The following is a 15,115-nucleotide window of genomic DNA, read 5'->3' as shown; positions in this document are numbered from 1 at the left end:
TACTTAGCTGTAAGAGATATTATAGAATGATTGATGTGTAGAATACAGCACCTGATCACTATATCTGCAGTTTTTCACCCAGCCCATACAGCCTGGGGATGTTTTGGAAATGGTCTGTTATTGCTGTCAAACAGCAAAATAACTGTTTCTACTAAACACTGTGGGAGTTTTCGCACTGACTAAAGCTATTTGTTCTCTTTATTTCCCTCCTCTAGGAGACAGACAGAGTAAACAGTGTCCCAGTGCTAGCTGTCACAGTCATCACTTGACAATCTGTCTAAATAGTTTCTGATCATCCTGTTTTGGTTGTGACTGGCCTGATGTGCTTGCTTTGTCCTTGGCATGTGACTCAGTATGAAAAGCTGCCCAACAGACAGAGAGAGAGCGAGAGAGCGAGTGAGAGAGAGAGAGAGAGAACAGAGCCTGAGACTGATTTGATTTCTATCCCATGCTGATGAGCCTCTCTTAACCATTTCATCTCCGGGGGGCAGGAGTGGTCTGACGTGGTTCCAGATCAAAGGCTCTGGGTTGACATGCAGTTCAAATCCACTACCGCTGTCATGAAAACAATGTTAACTGAAGCATTTCCAATTTGTTCTCTTAGTGCTCTGCACCTCCTCCTAAACCACTCCCTACTGAGTTCACAGGCTGCCAGCTGAAAAAGACTCACCCTCAACAGGTGCATGGGTTGCAGAAAAAATAATTAGGATTTGGGATGTGGCTTAAGAAGCAGAAGTGCAGCAGAACTTCAGAATTGCCTGACAGTCTCTTAATCTTGCCCTAATAAACGGTATCTCATGGTTACATTGACAAGCCTTGGGTTGTTAAATAATGTGACATTGACTGTTAGCCATTGCATCCCATATGTCACTACAGCAAAGAGTTGCCTCCTCTTACATTGTACACTGAGTGTACAAAACATTAGGAACATCTGCTCTTTCCATGACATAGACTGACCAGGTGAATCCAGGTGAAAGCTATAATCCTTATTGATGTCACCTGTTAAATCCACTTCAATCAGCGTAGATGAAGGGGAGGAGACAGGTTATATAAGGGTTTTTAAGCCTTGAGAGAATTGAGACATGGATTGTGTATGTGTGCCATTCAGAGGTTAAATTTACAAGACAAAATATTTAAGTGCCTTTGAACAGGGTATGGTAGTAGGTGCCAGGTGCATCGGTTTGAGTGTGTCAAAAACTGCAACGCTGCTGGGTTTTTCACTCTTAACTGTTTCCCGTGTGTGTCAAGAATGGTCCACCACCCAAAGGACATCCAGACAACTTGACACAACTGTGGGAAGCATTGGAGTCAACATGGGCCAGCATCCCTGTGGAATGCTTTCAACACCTTGTAGAGTCCATGCCCGATGAATTGAGGCTGTTCTGAGGGCAAAAGGGGTTGAAACTCAATATTAGGAAGGTGTTCCTAATGTTTTGTACACTCAGTGTATAACCAGGATGTCTGGTAGTGCCATTTGACCTCCAATCCTTTGATCAGTGTAAGAGCGCTGTAGCGTGACCCTGGCTTAGTGTTTGGCTGCATTCCATCAGTCCAAATTGGTAAGGGAAAATACAGAGGTCATGAAACAAGTTTTTTCCTAGTGCTTCAATTAGAGCAGTTACATTATTATTACATTAACCTGTAATAGTATAGTCATGGCTGGACGGAGGCTGGTGTATGCAGGCGGATAGATAGTGTTACTCATGTGGGAATAATCTGAATCAATTCTCATCGCGGTAATGTCCCCCCATTCTCTCTCTCACACACACACACACACACACACACACACACACACACACACACACACACACACACACACACACACACACACACACACACACACACACACACACACACACACACACACACACACACACACACACCATTTCCCTCTGAGCCGGCTTAAGTCTGCACCTCATCAATTTTTTATTAATCTTGTGAACCTCGATCGCCAGGCTTCCCAGAATGCAAGACTACAGAGACTAGATTCAAACAGACAGAAATCTTCTTTTTGCTTAAAGCTGCAATATGTCACTTTTTAGGCAACCCGACCAAATTCACATAGAAATATGAGTTATAGATCTGTCATTGTCATTTAAAGCAAGTCTAAGAAGCGGTAGATCTGTTCCATGTGCACTATTTTTATGCTTCTCGTTCTAAAGTTTTGTTTTTGCATCTTATATTTTCTGTGTTGCACAGCAGCTTCAAACAACTGAAAATACAATATTTTTGGTTATGGAAAAGTTATTCCACAGAGTTTTCGATTGTACAAAGATTCTCCACAAAATGACTGCTTGTTTTGTCACATAAACTGAAATTAGGCGAACTATTTTTTCACCTTTTTCATCCAGAAAAGGGTGGAGCGATTTCTGCATATTGTACCTTTAAAGGTCAAAATTGGCTTCTTCCTTTAAAACAATACGAGAAATATGATGTTGATAAGTATTCAAAGTAGTAGAATGTTTTGTCCCTGTTAGCCTGTCTGTGTGCTGTTGAGGCTCATGATTAATCGATATGAGTTCTGTAAATAACTCTTCTTGGCCTTTAAGGACTAAGTGAACAGGATACAGTTTCATCTACAGGCATAGAACATGAAGACTGGCTAGTGTTGCATTGCATGAACCATGTTGCAAAGTGTTCCTTCTAAACCTCCCCTTTGATAGAGATGTGAGAACTGTCTCATTGTTCATTTGGCAGGACCTCAGTGTGTTCCGAACCATCCTTTGTCCATGTTCAATAATTCTTTACACTTGAAATGTTAACAATGACAAATTGACAACAGAGAGGCTGGAAGAGCTACTATCTGGGTCAGAATGAAGGCAGCCTTCATAGTTTGGCCGACCAATAATATCCTCATTTAGATACAATCTCTGTCATCTCTGTTGTCTGTGTGACGTGCATTCATCAATGTTTCATTCGAAGAAGGAAACTGTACATTGGGGAGAGAGTATAAATGAAAGTTCAATGTAGAAACCTATTGTCCTGTGTTTCTAAATTCTCTGTTATTAAATGCTCTCTATGTTTTACACTTAAAGTTTGTTTATGGATTTTCAATCGGGAATATTTAAGAATCGATGTATATTTGACATTTCTGCTCTGATTATCTACATTCTTTAAGCTCCTCTCATTGCAGGGGAGGTTTGTTCAAGAAATATTAAATCTCGCCCCCATCCTAAATCCAATTTTTAAATTACCTTCAGGAATGCCAGAGACAACAGCATCTGACACACATAGAGCCTGAGTATCAGTGAATATCCCCTACTCAATCTGAAAGACCGTAAATAATACCTTAATGACATAAACCAATCAAGCCCCAGGTCATATGAAACTGATCACTCCAGCCCGGGAGTCAGTCAGTCAGTTGACATCTGTCTTTACTTCCCTCTCCTAGCGTCCAACACAAAATGCCGGGCATGCAACATTACCCTTCTCACTGAGGACAAGGGCCAGCTCTATTCAGATAATGAAATAGATTGTGCCAAGTGTGTGTGGGTAGGAGGGTTTGTGCTCTGCTCTCACGCTGCCTGTCTAAGCTGCGTCACAGCCAGAGGAATAGTTCTGCACAAAGGCCCCTTTCTACTGTGGAACTGATTTTTCTTAATAAGTCACTGTAGGAGCTCTTGAGAACAATCTTACCTGCACATGCACTGCATCGTAGTCATATTCATGTCATTTTAGGTTTATGTTATAGGTTGAAAACCTAGTTGATTTATATTTGTTTTGTGTCGTACACCAATTGGTGCCCAGCCCAGGCTTATTAGACACAATATCAAGTTCAAGTATGTGTGCACAAAAGATGTCGTTTTTTAACATTAATCAAATTAAATGCATTTACCAATTTAAATGCACAATTAGGCAATGATAACAAAGTACAGTTTTCACCTAGTCCCATTACACAAACAATACACTTCTCCTTCTCCCCCAGGCTTTGAGAATAAATTGTTCAATGTCAAAATCTCCCTTTCGGAAAAAGAACCCCAGCCTGTGTCCATTCTGTAGCCAGAACCCTTCAGGTGAACGCCAAACAGAACATGTCTCAAGTCATCATACAGAGGGCAAGAAAACACAAAATGGACTTCACTTTCTATTTCCCCAAGATCACACAATGCACACAATCTTTCCTCTTCAGGGACTATGTTGAATCTACCTGTCTCTAGTGTCAGAGGGAAGGGGGTGGATCTTAGCTGTGCACAAACAGACATTTGGCCTATTTGATTGCTGGCATCTGTTATTACAATGGTTGTTTAGCCTCTAGTTGGTGTGCTTCATGTCGAGAGAGAGCTCTCCAGTCTCCATGTTCCACTACTGTATGTCAGGGCCCAGACTGCCAACCAACCAACGGCCGACAGAGAGCAAGGGGAGCAGGCCTAAACCATGCAGGACAGACAGGAAATGAAGATTTACAAAGCCTGCTTCCAGCACAGAGATGATGGAGTTTCTAGTTAACCAAGCACATGGGTAAAACCACATGGCTCAGTCTTTATATTAGAATAATGAGTTTATAGATTTTTGTTTAGTAAAGTAGAAGTAGGTCACTGGGCACCACTGTGAGTGGGTGAAAGAGAGGAGAGTGTTGAAGAGGGAGAGAGGGATTGAGAGAGACTGCACTGTTTCTAATGCATGGCTTCAGCCTGTTGGATGGAGTGCCTTCAGAAGAGGGTCATTCCTGCTCACCTTGAGTGTTGAGCAGTGACTTGCGTATTATCTCTAGTATTAGTCTTTTATCACACCTGACACGCTAAGATTAGCCATGAGATGGCCTCTCAGCACCATGTGACCTAACTAACACAGGCCCTGTTCTTTTTGCTCCCCACTCTCTTTCATTCTCGCTGTCTGTCTGACAGCTGCTCAGTTCACACGCTCTGATTTATACACTGTCACATCACAGCCCTGTCAATCAACACCTGCAGGTCCACAGTATTCCCTGCCTGCCTGGCCTCCGCCGAGGGGGATGAAGTGTGGAAACACACCTGTGCGTATAAATTAGATTATATAAGTCTTTGGCAGTAGCACTGTGTAGTATAGCAGAACAGTAGCACTGTATAGTATAGCAGAACAGTAGCACTGTCTAGTATAGCAGAACAGTAGCACTGTCTAGTATAGCAGAACAGTAGCACTGTATAGTATAGCAGAACAGTAGCACTGTATAGTATAGCAGAACAGTAGCACTGTCTAGTATAGCAGAACAGTAGCACTGTCTAGTATAGCAGAACAGTAGCACCGTATAGCAGAACAGTAGCACTGTCTAGTATAGCAGAACAGTAGCACTGTATAGTATAGCAGAACAGTAGCACTGTATAGTATAGCAGAACAGTAGCACTGTCTAGTATAGCAGAACAGTAGCACTGTCTAGTATAGCAGAACAGTAGCACTGTCTAGTATAGCAGAACAGTAGCACTGTATAGTATAGCAGAACAGTAGCACTGTATAGTATAGCAGAACAGTAGCACTGTCTAGTATAGCAGAACAGTAGCACTGTATAGTATAGCAGAACAGTAGCACTGTCTAGTATAGCAGAACAGTAGCACTGTCTAGTATAGCAGAACAGTAGCACTGTATAGTATAGCAGAACAGTAGCACTGTCTAGTATAGCAGAACAGTAGCACTGTCTAGTATAGCAGAACGGTATTAGTGAGTTTTGCAAGGTGATCATATTCTCTTAGGTTCAGTCCAGTCTAAAGCCTGTTGTTATCATTTTTAGAGCGATTTACAGTAGTGAGTGCATACATTTTCATACTGGTCCCCCATGGGAATCAAACCCACAACCATGGGGTTGCAAGCACCATGCTCTACCAACTGAGCAACACGGGTAATGTTATTAGAGTTCAAATCGTCATTAATAAAGAGCTGTGTGTGTGTGTGTGCCTGCCTGTGTGTGCGTGCTTGTGTAATGAAGTAACTGCCAAGTGATCTCGTAGCACAAGCTAATGAAGTGGATTCATTACCTAATGCAGCGGAGTGCTTTCTAAATCATATTCTAGTCATCACTTTCTCTTTAGTTTAACTTTCAATTATGATATTGGATTGAAGTCTCATTCCTAACGATGAACTTGTGAATGTACTATGTCTACAATGTTTACAGTACATTAAACTAGTCCAAAGTATTTTCTCAATGTTGATATTTTCTCAATGCCTTTGCTTGAATTATGTTAATGTCTTATTTGTCAGTCCACGTGTATTGTGTTATTCATCTGTAATACACAAAATGTAAATAGATTAAAGTCTATAACATGTGATGGCATACGTATCATTTCAGAAAAAGACATAAGATCCTCTTAGTGTGCCGTATCCAACATTCCTTATGTATCTTTGTATTTAGTGTGGTCTTTCTGCTCAGAGCCAGAGAGAGAGACAGCCAGAGCTGCACTGCAGTGTGTCTACAGGGACCCTAAACCTCTCCACCTATTCCTGTCCAGATGGTGGCAGCGTGGCCCTCTAAATGCATTTTAACACTGCTGCCTGTGTCCTCAGCTCAGAACATGTGCCTGTGTCGTCACAGCTAGAGTATATGTGGACAAACTAGTCTCAAAGCTCAGTAAATGTTTCATATTTCGGAGATGGAAAGATGCAAGAGTGCTGTTGTTCTGTACTCTATGCAAATTGTTTCCATGTTTCTTGAGCATTGAGAATACACAGTAATCGACTGTAGTGTTGGGTTGACAATGTCAGTATTCTTAAGGGAAAGGGGGATACCTAGTCAGTTGTACAACTGAATGCCTTCAACTGATATGTGTCTTCCGCATTTAACCCAACCCCTCTGAATCAGAGGGGTGCAGGGTGCTGCCTTATTCGACATCCACGTCTTGGTCTTGTCTGCTTTGAGTTGTCATAGTAACACTCTCATTATGCTCACCACCACCCTGCTAACAAGATGCCAAATACAGCTGAAATTAGAATAGATTTGCTGTAGTTGATAATTACACTGGAATACAGCTGGTGCAGGGGAGAATACAGCATTTGCTGCAGCTGGGCCTGGAGTGGGCTTGACTGTGCATTTGGACTCATCCCAAACAGCCCCAGAATTACCTGGCTGGTGTTGTGCTCTGCAGTGTGCTGCTGCATTATCTTAATGAAAAGTGATTTATCAAATCAATCGCTCCCTGCCAAAGACTTTTCCTTTCAGTCTCTGCCGTGTGGAGCCGCAGTGCTGTCTGTCTCGTAATGACTTATTCCTTAAATACTGAGGCTGAATACAAATCTACAGATGCATGTCTGTGTGTGTTCTTACAACTGCATTGAAACCATTTGTCTCCGACCTAAACTGGGGTTGAGGACATTCAACAGTATTTGAGGTATTTTACTGGGTTACTGCTGCAATTTAGGAGGTTATAGTGTGGCTACAGTAGCTCAAGGATGTGATGACACTACACTGAGATGTGATATTTGAGCATCTAATGCAACAGGAGGTGAGATGCCTCTCAGTTCAATCTCATTATTTATCCAAACAACAGGTTGAGGTGATAGCAGTGTGACCCTCCTGGGAGGTGTATTACAGCATGAGAAAACCCAAAATGGAGGTCGCTGAGCATCAAGTTCAGTGTGAGCTGCTTTGCTGTTTCCCTTTCTCCTCTACCACTCTTTATTTATCTCGCATGAGTGCTTCTCCCAAGGGGAAGAGTGCAGGCATATTTTCACTGTGTCTGAGAGTACCGCGTGTGCGCATCCATGTGGATGTGAGAGTATTTTTAGCGAGATGTACTGTTGTGTTATGTTTATTTTCTGGGGGAGCACACTAAACTACCCGACCCTTGACATTATTTGTGCTCATAGGCTGGAGGGGGGATGGACTATGGATGAGGTTGTCTCTGAGCTCTGAATCACAAAGCTCATACGGAAGTGGACAAACTGAATCCATTCTCCCTATGGAACGTTAACCTCTACTCACATTAGTCCTGTTCTAGCTGCTCTGTTCCACCATAGAACATAGCCTGCTCCAGTCAGATTCAATCAGGCTTAGTCTCTCTCTGAGGGGGCTAGATATCAGCTCCTCTGCTCTCCAATCCATAGCAACGTCACCCTCCCCCACAGAATCGATGTGTTACAGTGAGTGAACAGAAACACACAAGCTGTCGGCCTGGTTTCTTTAGCCAATTGTTTTAGAGAGAGTAGTACTATTCCCTAGGATGGCCAATGCATCAACTCATACGCATAAATCCATATTGGATATAGTGGTATTTGTTTATCAGATCAGTGCATGTTTGGCGGTCCTCAAGCTGAAGCGAGGCTAGCTAAGGACAGTATATACATACGCATCTGTAACCTGCAGCAGAGTGGCTTTTAGAAGGTGTCTTTTAGAAGGTGTCGATGCCTGCTTTCTACCTCCACCCACCTGATCCATTCATGACACATAATGGCTCTGTTGCTTTGTAAAATCCCCCCTAACGGATGGTGTGTTTCAGTCTATCTTAATACACCTGTTATTACATGTTACAATTCATAACAATTCATTATTGTGTGTGTGTGTGCCTGTGTGTGTGTGTTTGTGTGTGTAGAGGAGGCCGACATCTGGATGCTAGACGGTGATGATGCCATCTCCCAGACCCAGAACTCCCTGAACCCCGCCTCCCGTCCTGACCAACTGGACATCCTCAGGATCACACCCCCAGAGGATGACATCATCGGAGATACCCCCTACTACACTGGACTGGAGTGCACGGTGAGAGCAGCAATACATCATACTTAGAGTCATGTGACCTGACCAGGAAAAAACTGGCCAAATTGCAAATGGGGCCAAGAGTATTCCCTGGTCAGGTCACATGGTCAGGAACAACTCTGGTCAGGTCACATGGTCAGGAACAACTCTGGTCAGGTCACATGGTCAGGAACAAATCGGGGCCCTATTTGATACTCTATGAAGGCTACTACACATTAGCAGTAGTTATCATTACGTATCCGCTCTCAGAGCAGTGTAGCAAAAACATTGCTGTTCCCTCATGGCTCCAAGCCAGCATGTACTCCACTCTACTGAAGTGCTTAACCACCTGAATTCCTCCAGTTGCATTAACATTACGAGATCTGGGATGTGGTGCTGTGTACCGTGTACCCTGTACCGTGTACCGTGTACCGTGTACCGTGTACCGTGGCGGTTCCCAGAGCCCAGGACTTACTGTAGCCACTCTGCTAACACCTTCACATTCCACCATTTCTACACTCTTCAAAAAAAGGGTTCTAAAATGGTTTTTCAGCTGTCCCCATAAGAGAACCCTTTAAAGAACCCTATTTGGTTCCAATTAAAAAATATTTTTGGTTCCATGTAGAACCCTCTGTGGTATGGGTTGTACATGGAACCCAAAATAGTTCTACCTGTACACAAAAGGGTTCTACCTGGAAACAAAAAGGGTTCGTTAATAAGTTATCCTATGGGGGCAGCCCTAGATAGCACATTTTTTCTAAGGGTGTAGTGCCCAGTTGTCAAGTCACTGTAAACCATATTAGAGTGGATTGATTGTGTCATGCACAGTATTTAGCTCTCTTCCTCTTAGTAAGTGAGTAGAGCTAAGAACCTCAACTATGTGTTTGCTACAGGCCAGGGCACCTGACTTGTGTGGGTCTGCCAAACACGCTAACACACATAATAAAACCTACTTTGGTACAGTGTGTCTCAAGGTGTTTTCACTCTGTACTGAAACCAAACAAACGGACTCTTCAGGGCTTGCCAAACATCTCTACAGCTGAGCGAGAGATCCCACAAACAAAGTCTACATATTTAATCTACCCAAACACCAGCTGTTTGTCACAGGCAGGGTAGTATTGTCAAGTTTCAATGTTTTACCTAGCATGGTACATCTACTGTTAACATGGTGACCCAGTATCTAGTCATCACATTAGACTACCGTAAATTCTGGACTATAAGCCGCAACTTTTTTCCCAGGCTTTGAACCTCGCGGCTTAAACAATGAATAATAATATATGGATTTTTCCCGCTTTCAATCACATTCTGTGACGTGCTTTTTTGGCGGCATGAAGCTTTCATTAGACCAATGAAATTGCCGAACGGGTTACGGTCAAACAACTTTTTGTTTATTTTTTAGATTAAATCGAGCGCTCTCAAACTTCCCATCATTCTGATTACGGTAGTCATTTTGTCACCCTCATCATGGCAAAGACACGGAGAAATGCATATGATGCATCTTTCAAGTTGAAGGCGATTGATCTGGCTGTTGGAAAAGGAAATAGAGCTGCTGCACGGGAGCTTGGTCTTAATGAGTCGATGATAAGACGTTGGAAACAGCAGCGTGAGGAATTGACTCAGTGCAAAAAGACAACTAAAGCTTACTGCTAATTTATTTTTTGTTACAAGCCGTGTTTCGTTAAAGCCTATTTATTTTTGTTACAAGCCGTGTTTCGTTAAAGCCTGTGTAAAGTTCATTTGTTTCAATGTACCGGTAGGCACCTGCGGCTTATAGACATGTGCGGCTTATTTATGTTCAAAATAAAATAAAAAATTTGAATTGAGTGGGTGCGGCTTATATTCAGGTGCGCTTAATAGTCCGGACATTACGGTAGATTGATTTACCAACACCTGCCAGCACATCTATTATTTTGGGTAAAGTGTCAAGAGAAGGTCATATAAATTGTAACAACTAAACAATTACTGTGCCTGTCTGTCAAGATTCCATCATGCTAAGTTAAGCAACAGTACATTGTTTTGTGTGGTTGTCAACAGCCACTCCTCGATCTCTGTTGCAGCCATCATATCATAACAAAAGTAATCCCTGTTGTGTTTTTCCTCTAGTGGTAGACTGTCTCAACATAAAGATACCGACAACCTGTGGTGTGGCCTAACCTGTCATTGTAGTCATGGACTCCATTGGGGTGACTTGTTTTTCAAGTCACGTGTCGTTGTGATCAGTGTGGGATTTGTAAAACTGCCCTCCTCTAGCTGTCTGTCATTTTTTTGTGACTCAGCTCCTCTCAGCCCACAGTACAGCGTAAGTCCAGCTGAGACCTGGCTATGCGGTTAGCTGATATATTTACACTGAGTAAATGAAAAGCCAATGCTATTACATAATGGGCCAGGGCTCAGGGCGCCTCGCTCCATGCTTGACAGAGAGCCTCTGACTGACAATCTGTGGATTTATTTGAATCCTCAGAAGATCAGGGAATAACACTTACAAACAGTTAGAGACACTATATTTAAATACAATAGTATTTTCTAATACATTATACATATGATTATTTAATATCTAATAGATTATTAATGATTACAGATATGTATTGTTAATGTCAAACATTTTGTCTTTGAACACAAACCTCATGTCTGGTTTGGTATGGGGCTCTAAATCACCTTGACAACCATTAGTCATTCTTAATCTTCCTGTGTCTGGAGGAATGCATTGAGGAGTGGACTTTGGCTGCTAAGGCCAAATATGGCCTTAATAGGGCTTTGAGTTCCGTCTGAAAGCTCAATGAACAAGTAGCCCTAATTTCACTAAGTACTTTTCAGGCCTATGTGCTCTGTTTTGTGCTAAAATCGGTCAAGTGCACATTGTGTTCATATAAAGGGGGCATGGTACTTGAAAGATTTTTGAACCCATCGTATTTGAAGCAGCAGGTTTTGTAGACTACAGACAGAGTACAATGTTACTTGTCTGTGTAAACTTACTATAAACTCATTGTACTAGAAAACAAATGTGTGTATATGTATGTGTTCAGTTTATGATTTAGTGTGAAGACAACCTTATTCTATTCTAATGACATTCACACTCTGAGATGAGGGAATCAAAACCTATTTTCCTTTCAGCAAACGGTAGCAGTGTTAGCCCCTTGGCGTTAGCGGAGCTACTGACGACACAAGATTGCAGTGCTGGAGTGCTGGTCAGGGCTGGGCAGCAGCAGCAGCAGTTCCAGACTGACTAATCACCACAGCTTAAGCTCTGTGCCTTAATAGTATAGAGAGCACTGTCAGCTGTAACACTGGGCTGGACCTCCTCCACCGTCCACCTAACCAACCAGGAGATTAGCTAGCTAACTAGCTAGCAGCCCCACTCTGTTTACAATGCACTCAGAAAGGATAGTGCTAAGCAACAGAGAGCTCCAGCTACCTGTGACAGACATTTTGCGGAAGTAAGATGGACTAATCGGACACCTGTTCTGCTTGCCGCCACAGATCCCTCCCAGGCAGGGCAGGGGAGGGAGGGGGGAGGCGGGGCCAGACCGGGTAGACCAGTGAGGCACATTTTTTTCCAACCTGGAGGCTTTTCTCAGGGACACAGAGCTCTCCTGTACACATACAGACACAGGGAAAGAGGGGAAAGAACCACGCCAGGAGGGAAACTCAGACAGTTGCTCTGAATCAGGTCTCTCTACCTACACATAGAGGGGAAGTGGAACCTTCCTGACCACCCTGAAATCACTTTTAAAACTGGTTCTAATGTTTTCCTGAGAAACTGAAAATGAGTTCCTCCTGGATTCCCAGGGAGATTATTCCAGGACATGCTTCCTGCCTCTGAACAGTTTGACTTGACTGGGAAAGTCATTGGAATTTCACTCGGCTTTACATCACTGGAAGTAACATTTAACGTACAGTGGAGTCGAGGCTGTTTGTGATTGGAGAAAGTGATCTATATGTGATCTATATGTTGCCATACAGGATTACAGGAGAGCAGGGGTTATACCTGGAGCCCTCCTGGAGAGGTTAAGAAGAGCTAGGGGATTTGTCCTCACAAAGGCCTTTTGTTCACTGGAACCAGTAGAATTGGAACACAAATTGGCAGGTCGAGATTCCTCTCGGTGTAGAGATGAGCCTTTTGTGACACCCTGAATGGACACACTGTGCTCGGGTAGCCTCTACCTGCTGGCTAGGAGTTCACTGGCCTAAGTACATGCTACATGACAGTTAAGGGTTCTGTGAAAATGGACAGTGTAAGTAATAGCTCTAACGGTCAGGGGAAGCAGCAATCCAGTTCGTTCCGCAATAAGATATCCACTATGTTTACACGTGGCGACAAGCCTGAGCCTCAGAGGCTGGCGGGAGAAACTGCGGTGCTGACGGCTTTCAGGACCCTGTCTGATGAAGATAACTATCTCACAGGGGTCCATGATAAAAGTGCTCTGGATGTTATCAGTGTAGACAGACTTCGAGTGGGGGGAGATGTGAGGGGTAGGTGTGAGGTTCTTCATAATGGAGAGGCCACCTTCCTTGATACGGAGGACAGGATGGAATCATGGGAGAATGAGTCCAGTAGGAAGAGTAGCTCTGTGACCTCTCCTCCTAACCCAGGCCAAGTGTCTGTGTCCGTGGCCGACCCAGATCTGGTCCAGGTCACTAGGGTGGAGATCTGCAGCGACACAGAGATGGAAGATGAGGAGGGGATCAGCAGCCTCAGCCAATCAGACAAGCATGCCACCCCTGGAATGTCCCTCCCACCTGACGATGACCAGTGGACAGTGAACGATAATAACATTGGTCAGCTTCCACCCGCTGGCCCAGTGAGAGGTGCCATTGATACAGACTTAGAGCTGCCTGTGTTCAAGCCAGAAAGTCTTGTGGAAAGATCCCTCAAAGACACCTCTGTTCTGTACTCTGGAAGGATTATGGGCAGATCTGACAGTGGGACAGATCTTGGTCTCTTCTCCTCCATTTCCAAACCACAAGTGCCTGGAGACGGCTGCAGCACGTACCTATCCACTGATCCCAGGCCTGTGGAGGTGGGTGTGGATGCAGCAGCCATGGGTGCAGAGGGGTCCAGCCATCATCACCACAAAGTATCCAAAGGCTTCAGCATCAGCCAGGAGGTATTGGGCCTTACTGATGTGTGTGCTGGAAACCCTGCAGTGGCTTCACCTCTTAACCTGTCTTTGACCTCTGAACCCCAGACATCGGAGGCAGCAGCAGACAACACTGCCTTGCCGTCAGGACAGCCAGCGGACCAAGATACTGGACAGAGGAAGGAGATATTGTCGGAAAACACTGGAACTGAGGAGCGTAGAGAGCATGCTCCCTGCCTCGACTCCCTTTCCGCCCTCTCTGATTCCAGGCCACCTGAAGCAGCAGAGCCATCTTCCCCCAGCCTGGAGGAGCAGCCTGACACGCATGTCCCTGGAAAGTCCCCAGTTGACAGCCAGCCAAGTGCCATTCCTGTCTCTGTCTCACCCAGGGGCCAAGGCGACATGCCTGCCACTAGGAGGCCCGATACAGACCCGCCCTCCACCACATTGTCTCCCGCCAGGGGCACAGCCTCCTGCCAGGCCCCCTCCTTCCAAATTCCTGCCCTGTTCAGCGGGCTGCGGGTTCTGAAGAAGGGGACTGTGGGGGAGGAGAGGGAGACAGTGTCTGAGATCAAACAGAGAGACACTGACCTGGCCCTGCTGAGCCTGAAGAAGAGCGTCAACAAAATCAAGAACCTCCCTGAGCAGATCACCTCCAGTAGCAGCACCCCCAAGAAACGTCCCGATCCCAAACCTGTGTCTGAGACCAAGAGTCATTTCTTAGGGCAGATCAGCCAGCTACTCAACCTGGTCGGGACCAAGGCCGAGGACAAGCCAGACCCAGACAGGGACCCGGAGAGGAGGGAGGAGGTGGTGACAGACAAGGGTCCAGAGCATATCCCCATCACCCCACCAGCAGACAGCAGGAAAGGTTCAGACACAGCATTTGACACCTTGAAGAGCTCCAAACCTGCTAAAAAGGATACAGAAGAGCCTGTGGATTTAGAGGCTGTCAAGGAAAATAACAGAAGTGAGAAGGAGCTGCTGAAATCCATCTGTGAGAGAACTTCCAAGTCTCCTAGCAGCAGTGAGCAAAAAGGTCCAGCAGAGTCTAACGTATGTACTGTTTGTGTCTAACTCAAGGCTGTATTCCGTATGTTGTATTTTAAAGATCGCTATTCATTGTTTTTTTTCTCTCAGATCACAAAGGTTTTGACATTTATGAATGTAAAGCGATGTTGTGTTTTCTTGGGCATATGCAATGCAGACAGGACAAAACCAATATGTTTGTAACTTTAAAGTGATATTATCTCATAGGGTATTAGCTTTGGGGATAGTCTTGATTTGAGATGGTCTCATGTCTTATCACATGTTGACTTCTCAGTCAGATTGGGCATAGACTGTACTGTAAGCATTGGAGAGTGTGTACAGTTTCTATGTATGTTCTGTGTTAACTGAGGTATCA

The 15,115-nt window shown here is 44.3% G+C and overlaps 1 protein-coding gene across 3 annotated transcripts in view; it reads left to right on the top strand.

The window, feature by feature from the left end:
- Window positions 1-15,115, top strand: part of LOC106610840 (formin) — a 104,516-nt gene that overhangs the window by 3,656 nt on the left and 85,745 nt on the right. For 2 of the 3 annotated variants that reach the window (XM_014210460.2, XM_014210459.2), the window contains exon 3: window positions 8,493-8,656. In XM_014210460.2, the coding sequence (XP_014065935.2) occupies window positions 8,493-8,656 (164 nt within the window). Of the gene's footprint in view, window positions 1-8,492; window positions 8,657-12,109; window positions 14,767-15,115 lie in introns of those variants that run through there. The other variant, XM_014210458.2, reaches the window with a different exon arrangement.

Source organism: Salmo salar, chromosome ssa09, assembly GCF_905237065.1.
Source record: "Salmo salar chromosome ssa09, Ssal_v3.1, whole genome shotgun sequence".
In the NCBI taxonomy this organism is placed as follows: domain Eukaryota; kingdom Metazoa; phylum Chordata; class Actinopteri; order Salmoniformes; family Salmonidae; genus Salmo; species Salmo salar.
Note: the sequence above shows the minus strand (reverse complement) of the source record. Positions and strands in the feature narration are given on the sequence as shown.